The sequence below is a fragment of the Amphiprion ocellaris genome, chromosome 3, assembly GCF_022539595.1.
Source record: "Amphiprion ocellaris isolate individual 3 ecotype Okinawa chromosome 3, ASM2253959v1, whole genome shotgun sequence".
NCBI classification, from domain to species: domain Eukaryota; kingdom Metazoa; phylum Chordata; class Actinopteri; family Pomacentridae; genus Amphiprion; species Amphiprion ocellaris.
In genome coordinates, this window is record NC_072768.1 from 8,634,677 (window position 1) to 8,646,474 (window position 11,798).

At 37.3% G+C, this 11,798-nt stretch overlaps 2 protein-coding genes across 4 annotated transcripts; one reads left to right on the top strand and one right to left on the bottom strand.

Annotated features, from left to right (window-relative positions):
• Positions 1–454: 454 nt before the first annotated feature.
• Positions 455–9,320, top strand: rbm28 (RNA binding motif protein 28). Of its 3 annotated transcripts, XM_055009363.1 has the most exons (21): positions 456–651; positions 707–881; positions 1,584–1,730; positions 1,819–1,925; positions 2,020–2,095; positions 2,210–2,302; positions 2,421–2,492; positions 2,645–2,738; positions 2,836–3,086; positions 3,190–3,241; positions 3,350–3,459; positions 3,554–3,627; positions 3,773–3,908; positions 5,007–5,071; positions 5,168–5,326; positions 5,551–5,700; positions 5,904–5,978; positions 6,080–6,203; positions 6,527–6,665; positions 7,113–7,227; positions 8,870–9,320. In XM_055009363.1, exons 2-21 carry the CDS (start codon positions 764–766, stop codon positions 9,002–9,004), a joined length of 2,292 nt encoding a protein of 763 aa, XP_054865338.1. In that variant the 5' UTR covers positions 456–651; positions 707–763; the 3' UTR covers positions 9,005–9,320. The 3 variants fall into 3 exon arrangements, with proteins under 3 accessions (XP_054865339.1, XP_054865338.1, XP_035801582.2); XM_055009364.1 differs by having other exon boundaries at positions 455–881; positions 1,822–1,925; XM_035945689.2 differs by having other exon boundaries at positions 456–881.
• A 298-nt stretch (positions 9,321–9,618) lies between these two features.
• Positions 9,619–11,429, bottom strand: LOC111564897 (leptin-like). Its single transcript, XM_055009365.1, has 2 exons — positions 10,700–11,429; positions 9,619–10,606 (listed from the first exon to the last, which is right to left on the bottom strand). The coding sequence occupies exons 1-2, from the start codon at positions 10,847–10,849 to the stop codon at positions 10,271–10,273; spliced, it is 486 nt and encodes a 161-aa protein (XP_054865340.1). The 5' UTR covers positions 10,850–11,429; the 3' UTR covers positions 9,619–10,270.
• Between the last annotated feature and the right edge of the window lie 369 nt (positions 11,430–11,798).

Genomic DNA, 11,798 nt, shown 5'->3' on the forward strand with positions numbered 1-11,798 from the left:
TTGAATTATAGAGTGTGCAAAGCTGTCATCAAAGCAAAGAGTGGTTATTCTGAAGAATCTAAAATATAAAACATATTTTGACTTATTTAACATTTTTTTGTTTACTACATATTTTTTTATTTTATTCAAACTGTTGAACTTCTATTTGCTGCAGTTACACTGTAAATTTCCCCGCTGCGGAATCAATAAAGGTTTATTCTATCTATCTATATTTCCTTATGTGTTCATTCATAGTTTTGATGCCTTCAGTGAGAATCTACAATGTAAATAGTAATGAAAATAAATAAAAAACATTAATTGAGAAGGTGTGTCCAAACGTTTGACTGGTAAAAAAATATAAATTTGAATAAAAAAATATATTAATAGAAAAAAATCTAATAGCTAGTAGCGTGGTCGCAATATGCAAACCTCCGGGACTGCAGGTGGCGCCACAGCAGAAATCTGCAGTTTACCTACATCCGGTAACTTTCGATGATGGCTGCTCACACATGTAAACATGCGACTTAATGTGGTGGCTAACGGCGTTTAATTTATCAGTTCTGTAGCGTCTTTTCATGTCAGCGACTCGCATTTTATCGCGTAGTTTGACATTAACTTTGAGTGCTGGGTTGTTTCCCTTCAGTTTGTGAGTTGATACCGAGCTAGAAGCTAGCAGTTAGCTAGCAGTTAGCTAGCAGTTAGCTGGCAGTTAGCTAGCAGTTAGCTGGCAGTTAGCTAGCAGTTAGCTGGCAGTTAGCTAGCAGTTAGCTGGCAGCAGAGAGCCATGGCAGCGCAGACCATATTCGTTGGTTCTCTACCAGCTACAGCTTCAAACGAACGACTTGAGGAGATATTCTCAGAAATTGGTCCGATAAAGCAATGCTTCGTGGTCAGAGACAAAGGTAACGCTGTCTTTCATTGGAGGTATTTTACAAAAATTAAAGCTGTCATGGAAAAACGATTAGACCACTCTTGTCTTCTTCAATTTCTTGTTCACTTTAATTCCTGGAACGACTAAAGGTACATTTATTTGGACAAATATAATGATAACAGCAAAAATAGCTCATAAGAGTTTAAGAGTTGAGGTCTAGCCATTTTCCATGGCTTTCTTGATAATAACCAAAATCACTTAAGTTCTTACATCAATAGCTATGGCATTGTACTGCCAAAAACAGCTTTTAGGTTTCTATGTTTTCTTTTCTGTCTGTTTTAGTCACATGAAACACACAGGAGTTAGTATCTGATTGCATTACTATTGTTTTTGATGACTGCAGCCATGCGTCTTGGCATGCTGTCCACCAGCTTCTGACATTGTTCTGCTGTCACAGCAGCCCATTCCTGTTGCACAAATTCACACAAATTTGCTTTGTTTTTGGGCTTGAGGTTCTCCATTTTGCATTTAATGATTTCCCACAGGTTTTCAATTTTTGAATTGAAGAAAACAAGGGTGCTCTAACAATTTTTTCCATGACTGTATGTACATCAAGCGAGCAGAAAATGTATCATGGAATCACATTTCAGCCTTTCAGTTACTAAAAACGCTGAACTGAATCATCACAATTGCAAATGCAAACTTGACCTATGTGTTCCTTTTTCCAAACCAGGCACAGAAAAATGCCGTGGATTTGGCTTTGTGACTTATTCCATGGAGGAAGATGCACAGCGAGCCTTGAAAGAAATTAAAGAGTATGACGGACAGAGGCTGTCTCTGTCAGTGGCGAAGAAGAAAATTAAAGACAAAAAGAAAGCAGGTTTGTATGAAGATGTGTGCAAAAAGCTAACAATTAGGAGAGTTCTATTACTATTTCCGCTTCGTGACTTTGGACATCTGTTATTTAGCAGTTAAAGAGGCAGTTGCAGCACCAAAGGAAAATGAGGAGAAATTCAAAGGCATCAAGAAAATCCAGATGAAATCTAGACTCATTATAAGGAATCTCAGTTTTAAGGTACAGTATGCTGCATGGTTGTGACATGCTTTACACTTTAGAGCACACATTTTTCGATTCTCTTAATGAAAATTTGCTGATGCATGTTTTACAGTGCTCAGAGGATGATCTAAAACAAGTATTTGAACAGTTTGGAACAGTTCTTGAGTCCAAAATTCCTCTCAAACCTGGTAAAGACTGGTTTATATCTTACTAGATGTGCAGTTAATTCAATTAAGCTGTTACCTGACCCTTCAGTAGCTTGATTTAAATGTATATTTATTAATTTTTTTACTCTTTCATAGATGGGAAGATGCGTGGATTTGCATTTGTCATGTTTAAAAATGTGTCAGAGGCTGCAAAGGCGCTTAAAGCTATGAACCTGAAGGAGATTAAAGGTTGGTGACGGGGACATTTGAATTGTGCAAAACAAACACTTTTCATTGTCTCAGTTTTGAAAACAAACATTTATTTAGTGTGTGCGATGTTAGTTTGTCAATGATGCCTTATACGCAGGTCGGCAGGTAGCAGTTGACTGGGCTGTGCCAAAGGACAAATATGTTGCGACACAACAATCCTCAGACTCAGGTTTGTTTTTTGTTTTTTTTTGTTTTTGCAAAAGTTTTTCTCCATTTTATTGTTTACATATTAAACTGGACAGTGACACTCTTTTTATATTAATGTAGATATTTATTCTGAGCATACACAGTTTATAATCATTGCTTTTGTTTCTTTCTTAGGCGATAAGAAAGCAGAGGAGGCCAGTGCCAATGCAGAAAGGGATGTTAAAGAGGAGAATGAAGAAGAGAAACAAGCGGAGCCTGAGAAGAAAAAGTGTGAACCTTAAATATGTATACTTCTGTTAATATATTAGTAGATGTCCAAAACTGGAGAGCTTTAGTAGTCATTTTGTGCCATTCTTATCCCACAGAGTCGATGTAAAACCAGTTGTGCAGCAGAAGGAGGAATCCGATTCAAGTGATGAAGATGATGGTGAGGAAGAAGACAGTGAGGAGGAAGAGTCTGATGAAGAAGAAGATGATAAGGAGGAGGAGGAGGAGGAGAAGGAGGATGATGATAATGATAATGATGACGATGATGATGGAAGTAGCCTTGATTCAAATGATGATCAAAATGAAAGTCAGGATGAAGAAGATGATGAGGATGAAGAAGCTGAATTAGGTATAAATTCTCTTTTGTTTGTAATGTTTTTGTATGTAATGTTGAATATTTTCTTTCATAAAAATAGATTTTGACATATCCTGTCTGCTGTTTTTATCTCTAGCAAAGAAGCTACTTCCTTCAGATGTGAAAGAGGGCAGAACAGTTTTCATCAGGTTGGCAATTTGTCTCTCTACTTTCACCTTTTAGTCTTACTTCTTCAGACTCTCTACAAGCAGTTGTACTTATTTATTATAAACATTTGTTAATCTTGTCTGATTCAGGAACTTGTCCTTTGACACGGAGGAAGAGGGTCTTGAGGAAATTCTCTTACGATATGGAGAGCTTAACTACATAAAGATTGTTCTCCACCCAGACACAGATCATTCTAAAGGTCAGCCAGCAGTGTTTGTATGAAACACTCTTCTCACTCTGTTGTTTCAGAAAACCAGTTGCTTAACTCATATGTGTTCATTTTGTTTTTCCAGGTTGTGCATTTGCTCAGTTTAAGACTAAAGAGGCTGCAGACAAATGCATAGCTGCAGCACAAGATGAGGCTGAGGTAACACACAGTCAAATATACATGAAGTCTGAAAGATTATTTATAAATTCTATCTTGCATCTGGTTTTTTGCATCAGCTGGTGTATTGTTTTGTGTATTGAGCTGGTGTTGCTGCAGTTTTGTAATATTGGTTTATTTGATGTAGAATGGTGGCGTCCGTGTAGATGGGAGAAAGCTGTTGATTGTTGCGGCGGTAAGCAGAGAAGATGCTACAAAGATGAAGGTCAATAAAGCAAAAGTAGAAACGGGCACCAGGAACCTGTATCTGGCCAGAGAGGGATGTGAGTAACTTATTTTATGGACTTCTTTTCTCTATCTGATCATCCTCTCCCTTACGAGAGATAAAAAAAAAAACAGACAAACTGATTGTGTAGCACTGACTGAAAAGATTTAATCCATACATGAAAAAGTATGTGGTTAAAGGAGTGACATTTTCTTCGTACATATTGTTTATTTCACTGCCAGTGTTATGCAGATTTAACTTAACATTCTTAACTTTACAGATGAAAACTTAGAGAAGCAACAAATGACAGAACATCTTAAATAAATTACATACTGTCTGAACCCCAAAACCTGTTGATGGGTTTGCAAAACATGCCATGTTTACAGAATTCCACCATTTATCAGAGCCAGAAACTGCAAAAACAAGAAATATTCAAATGTTCAACTTTAAAGTGGTCCATGAACTAAAATCTGAAGTTAAGATTGGATTTTATCCAAATCACTTTATTCTGCATGTCTCATGTATTGCCTAATATAAGTTAATTATTAAATTGTCCAAAAATAAACTATTTGCTACTATCAGATCCTGTAAATAAACAAAACTGTTGGTGCTCTTTAGCACAACTGAGTAGGACGACTGACTCAGCTGTGACTGACAGTCGTGAAAAAAATCAATTACCTTTGGCAGAATTGTTTGATGTGTTTACACAGAGCAAATAGGAGACGGATATGAAACAAATTAAAAATGTATATAGTAAAATATCTCAAGTATGTAAAGTCACCATTATTTCTGGTGTTAGTAACACCAGCGGACAAATGGAAAACAGTTGTACATGTAGATTACAGGTTTTTCTATTTCTCCCTATTAATATAGTACAGTTTTCACAATGTCTTCCCCCTTAAATTATGCATTTTCAGCCCCTGGAACTGAACTCGCTTTGTAATGCCCAACCGAAATAAAGAAAATTTACATTCTTTATCTAATTAATATGTGCCAGGACTAGTTCTGAGTTGAAAATGGCTTGAATTGATAAACCGCTGGTCAACTAAGAACGTTTTTGCGTCCCAAAGAAATTCAAGGAATTGATTTAGGGACTTCTGGGCTGAACTGCTTGTTTAATCTGTCTTGTTTTTTTTCTTCTGACCTTAATATACAGTGATCCGTGCTGGAACCAAGGCTGCAGAAGGTGTGCCTGAGGCAGACATGATCAAAAGAACCAGAGTGAGATCTTTACTGATTTTTAGTACATTATAGTTGATCTTGCGCTCAAACTGCTCCTACTTTGGTTCATTATTTGATGTCATCTTTTTTTCTTAGTTTGAAGAAGTAAAGAGAGCCAAGCTTCGGGACATAAATGTGTTTGTGTCAAAAACTCGTCTGTGTGTCCATAACCTACCCAAATCAGTGGACAATAAAAAACTCAAAGCGCTCTGCCTTCAGAGTGTAAAAGGAGACAAGAGAATTCGCATCACAGAGGTAAGAATATGCCTTCATGGTTCATCTTTCAGTAAATAGAGCAATATTAAAGAAATTATGTCTTTTTTCTTTGCAGGTTTCTATGAAATAATTTTGTATGAGTAGTATTTTTGAGTTGTAGGCAGCTATGGAATTAAAAACAGTTTGATGATGTGCCCAGCAGAGGGTGCTGCTGTCATTCTATTTATGTTATTTGTGTGTGTACCCCCTCTTTCTCCTTTTAGTGTCGGGTCATGTATGACAAGAAGCCAGAGAAAGGTCAGGTGATGGGACAGTCATTAGGTTATGGCTTTGTCCAGTTCCAGGACCATGAACATGCTCTCAGCGCACTTCGCTACCTCAACAACAACCCTGACATCTTTGGTTCACACAAGGTACATTCTAACAGCGCAGAAATCATATCAGCGTGTATAGAAGCAACATTATTTTGACTCTGTATTTTCCCTTTGGTTTAACATTGTATTGTTTATTTGGTTTGGAACACTGAATTATGTAACAGACATTTAAATATATGTTTTCCTGGTCCACAGACAAAGTTGTGTTATCCACCATCTATGCATTTTGTGTCATTCTGTAGAGACCCATTGTTGAATTCTCCCTGGAAGATTCAAGGAAACTTAAAATCAAAGAAATACGACATCAAAAAAACAAGGTTTGTTTTTATTGATTTATTTGTTAGCCACAGCTTCGAATCCAAGTTCAAAATGAACTTTTTTTGCTCACTCAAAAGTAACCCTGTGTTTATTTTTGCAGGAGATTTTCCGAAATCAGCCTTTTAAAAAAGGAGGGAAACCTGGAAACGCTGGAGATGGAAAAGGACCAAGGAAGGATGGAAATAAAGTGCAATCCTCATCAGACCAGACAGGAAAACTGAAAGGTGAGAAAATATTATTTGTGTTTTCACATTTTTGTCTTTTACCATATTAAGTAGTTAGACGTGATTCTCTAGTTCTCCTGGATACATCATGATCATACATTGGTACATATGTGCTGTTTGTTTTGCTCAGTACCAATATAGGAATAGAAAAACATGATCTGCTGTCACAGAACACTAATTTTATGGTGAAACACTTATATATTTGATGTAACATTGGCTGTGACGGTAAATTAAACTCAGCTGAACTAATGCTTTCACTGTAACGATTTACATTATTCTTTACTTTCAAATGTTTTCTCTGTTCACTTTTCTGTGTATATTAGGTGTTCCTGAAAGGCAGAAGCAAGACAGATACTTTTCAGGCTTCAAGACCAACCCTGAGGTTGAGCACATAGATTTGGAAAATGGAAAGAAACGAAGGAAAGTGCTGCCTTTGCCTTCCCATCGAGGACCTAAGATCAGGTACTGTTTTTATTTCTGTCCACAATGACCTCCTTAACACCTGTGCTTATACAGATTAATCCTGACAACAAAATAAACATGCAGGCCATTTAGTGCAGATGTGCACAGGATTTTGAATAGTTTCATAAAAATGGTGCTAGTACTCACTTCCAAAAAATGTAAAACTCTTGGTGTGCTTTAAGATCATAATGATGATATTTCTGTCATGATGTTAGCTGTTACTTTAGTGCACCGTTTGAAGAGTCTGTGTTCTAAAACCTCCTGAAATTTCATGGATGGAATTAACTGACTGATAATAGCTAATTTTAAGCCGGTCACTATTGCAAAGTAGCCAACTAATGTAACCTGTTTTGAGTTTTCAGGTACAAACAATAAAAAACACTAACTAAATTAAAAATACACACGGAAATACAATGACACAGATTGTAAACTGTTTGTCTTTTACAGAAAACGTGACAAGGGAAAGCAAAAGGCCCCACCACCCAAGAAAGCAAAGCCTGGGTCCAGCTGGAATGCAAGTCAAAGACGACCGATGGAAAAGCCCACACAGCCCAGAAATCAGGTTTATACTTATTATGTGGTCTATTCACAAAACATCTTCCAGCAAAGAGTACCAAATGAGGACTAATTCATTACAAGATACAAAAAAAATGTAGTTTGTCAGACCTAATTTTAAAACTCCTGTGGTGCTGGTATGTTAATATTCTCATGTCAGCAACAAAGCAGCTCCTATACTTGTGAAAGTAGTTGAAAAAATTTTACTTCAAAAGAAACTTGAGTGAAACAAAACACTTCTAAAATTGGCAGCTGCATACTGCATGTTTGCTGCCAAGTGGAAAAAGTTTTAGACTAAATTAAAGCAAGAAACATCAGAGTCACTGAAGAATGTAGATTCATGTTCTCCAGTAGTAGTGATGGGTGCCATCACGTGAAACTTCAGAGGGATTACCACAGTAATTTAGAAGATATAGACGCTGGTTGAAAAGAATTGCGTTTTTCACCAATACATCCATGTATTTTATATGTGATATATAAAATATATAAAAAGTGTTTTTTGGTTGATGCAGATTTTTTCCTTGACAGACTTTATCAGATCCCAGTGCTAATGTCAGTACAATTTAAACAATAAATGAGATCAGAATTCAAAATGGATTTCTGGCAATTTGAAAGTAATAAAGTGTTTACTGTACATAGAGATGAACATTTTATATATTTCACATCCACAATTTGAAATGATGCTATTAGCGAATCATAAAGGCTGCAATTTAGGATATATGTTACGCAGTAACAATTTGACTCAGGGCTAAAGTATCATCTCAGTGGTTTTACAAATTCATGCATTGTGTGACAGTCATGCGTTTGATAGTATTTCATGGTATCTCATTGGCTTATGCTCCATCACATCTCAAATCAAATATAATCCCAAATTAAGCTGATGTATGTCAGAAAAAATGCAGTTAGATATTTTCCCAAAATCACTCAGCCCTCACTGCAAGTGAGATTTTATTTGTCTTTCTACTTTCTGCCTCTATTCATGTTAATAAGTCTTCGTAGACAAGATTTATAGGTAAAGTAGCTGTAGCTCTATTTTGTAGTAGATCTATCTGTACTTCGGCTAGTAACCGCAACTTGTAGTACAGTAAATAGTCGCTTTCCTGAATTTGTGTTTTTGCTTTTTAGGTTGCATGTCTGTGTAGTCAGACAGAACATACTGATGCCATGTCAAGAGCTGCATTAGACGCATAACTGGCGACTAATATTGATAAATATTGACTTGACCAGTGCAGGACATACCAATATATACACATAAGTACAAGGGAGCAGGTTGTGAACTTAGATAGCATGAGGGTAACAGTATGGAACAATAAGGGCCTTTACTGTAGATCTATTTGCTATTCAATATTACATTTTACAGAATGGCCTACTAAGAAAAAGTCTGATTTGGCATTTGGAAAGAACGTAGGGAACTAGAGCCATTACTAACTTTTTTTTTTACGTACACTATATACCATCAGCACATAAAATCACATTGAAAAGAAGTGCACTTTACATTGTTGGCCCTAATCTAAAACATCACACATCAGCATCTGCCAGCAGTGCTGTTTCTATCACTATTAGGTTTTTAAAAAAAGGTGTTAGTTTGATGGTGCTTTATCGGAGTTGTCCTGTTACACCTCATGACTCATTGTTTTGTTGTTTTTCAGATGGTTCAAAAGAAGAATTCCAGGCACAAGGACAGGGACCGCTTTGACAACCTAGTGGAGCAGTACAAGAAGAAACTGGTGGGCAACGGTGGGAAGAACACCTCTATCAAAAGAAGCAAGTGGTTTGATAGCTAATGCTGTGTGTCTGTCTGTGTGAATGTATGTGAGTGAGAAGAAACGTGTTCTAATTTTAAGTCCTGAAGTAACAAAGGTCCTCTATATTTGACATCCTGAAGATTTAGAATACATAAAATTGTTGTTCTAAGTTGATTGTGTGTCCAGCTGTACAGTGTTTGATGCTCAAGTGTTAAACTTCATCTATACTGTTCCTATAGCTCACTAATTCTTGCTCATTTTTTATTACTTAAAGAACTCAGTTATGTGAGGTTAAACATATTTGTATACATGGATTTTTATGAAAATGTGATAAAATACTTTCATTAACATTTTATTTTTGGTCTTTGCATTGTCGTATTAATACATATTTCTCCCGGGTTTTACAGATTCGTTCATTCAGTGTAACAGTTTCTATTACACTTGACTATTTTTTAAGTTAGTTAAAACTGGGTTAGTTAATCATAACCCAGTAGCTCTAGATAAACAGTTCCCACTCACGTACCCTGTAGATACAAGTGTAGCAGTACACGAACACCCACAAATTACATTATATATTAACCTGGTCTACGTGCACTTTCACTTCATCTCTAAACATTTCACAACACCCGCAAACCCAAATATTACCAAAAAAGTAGGTTTGTTAAATATTTATTATTAATTTTTATATCAAACAGAGAAAATAGTGCCAGCTGTACAACAGTATACAAGACAAGTTCTACAAATATAAATAGCCACTTTGGAAGAGCTGTTGATATTGCCCTGCAATAAAAGTTACCCTTTACCCTTCCGGTTCTTTTAGTTCTCATACATGTTATTCTTGGCAATGGGTTTTCAGGAATTCCCAGAGATGACAGCACAGCTCATGATGACATTTGCTCTGGCTGCCGTTGACATAATACTGCTGATTCAGCGTTACAGAATTAATGTGACATGTATATGTTTCACTCCGAGATCTTTGTTGGCGTCACATTACGAACCTATGAGCAGCTGATTTGCCTTTACATGCAAAACATAAGACCGTTTTCAATTAAACATCTCTTCAGAAACTACATTTAAGCTAAAAACATCCAGATGAAAAAGTAATGCTTGTTACAAAATACATATTTTCTAAATACAATATAAAAATAAATACATAATATATTTAAATAAGTGAATGTTCAAGAATAGATTTCCTTCAAGACACATTGCAAAGGGGTAAATGTTAAGCCAGACATCACTGATCCAGACTTTACAAATCATCAACCAGGAGAATACCTGATAATTATTGCCCCTAATGTTCATCTATCAGCAAGTTTCAAGGTGATCCAGGTTCTTCAGCAGAAGTTTGAGGAACTCCTTCACTCTCAGGAGAGCCTCCATGCTCACAGTTTGAACAAACTCTTTGGCGCTCTGTAGCTCTTGCAGCCGTCCTGATGCTGGAGGCTTGGGCCGCGGCTCGCTGCAGTGCCCCTGCCTCCACTGATCCAGGTATCCCGTCAGCGAAGAGATTTCATACTTGATCTGGGTGGCCCCGTTAAGGATGTCAGAAATCAGGCTGTTGTAGCCCTCCAAGACCGCTACTACAGAGGAAGATCCATCCAGTTCATCGGCAGGCGGACTGAGTGTCAGGTCAGGAGGGAACTGCAGCAAGGAGGAGGATTCAGTTATAAACACATCAACTCTTGGAAACTGCAGATTCTGTCACTGGAAGCAGAATTATGATATAAATCCTACCTGGAAGTCTCTGTTGAGTTTGACCACGAGCTGTTCCGCCATCCATTTCACTTTTGATTTCATCTTCACGACTTCCGCTGGCACAGGAGCTGCTGTACTCAGGCTTAAAACTTGAAGCAGTGAAAGCAGGAACACCAGAGTATAATCCATAATTGTAGTTTTCCACTGGGTTTACAGACTACAGATTAGCACTGCTGTTCCCTAGGAGAGGCATAAAATTCAACACGATCAGAGATTATATTTACAGTTGCTCATGTTTCACAGTTGTGTCATCTCACTAAGACAGTCGGCATGAGTTCACATCTGCACGTCATCAATTTACACATCCTTCCTTCCAGTAATTAAGTCAATATGTTTGATTATGCCAGCAAATATTTGTGATAGAGACACCTGTGAATTTTTGGCTATGTAACAGGTACAAAGATCACAGACTTTGGCTAACACTGCTAGAGTAGAATCAAGGCTAAGTTCATAAAACCTCAGCTGGAGCAACACACATAATCAATAAAGAAACCAGAATTTCTCAAACCTGATAAATAATCACTAATTTGGAAATAAATTTGGCATTCAAATTTCCCAAAAACCTGTAGCACAAACAGATGCACTAAAAGAGCAAATGTGATAGCGAGCACAGACAGTAAAACAAAGACGGAAGAGTTGATGGAGGAGGAAACATGCAGAGAGACGGGCAGGAAAGTTGACCTTACCTTGCTTGGTGTCTGAGCGTCTGCCACTGTTGGGCTCCATCAAGATGTCTTATAGTGGAGGGCTGTTGACTCATCTCTTACTCACCTCTGTCCGACCCCCATTCCCCCTCATCCGCCCCCTCGCTTACCTCTCCCCATCCCACACCACTCAGTCCCCTGGTGGTGCTGCAGGACACATCACAGAAGTTACACCACATTTTTGGTAAGTGTCCTGTAATGTACAAGTGTTTTTTCATCACTATTTCATCAGAGGATGTGTTCATGGATGTGATCAGTGTTCGCTAAGAGGCATTTTAGTGCTATCTTTACATGGGCTTTTGAAGTTGCACATTAGCTCCATATGCCTGTGCAGATTTTAATATCCCATAGTTTACGAACAACAGTTTCTAATT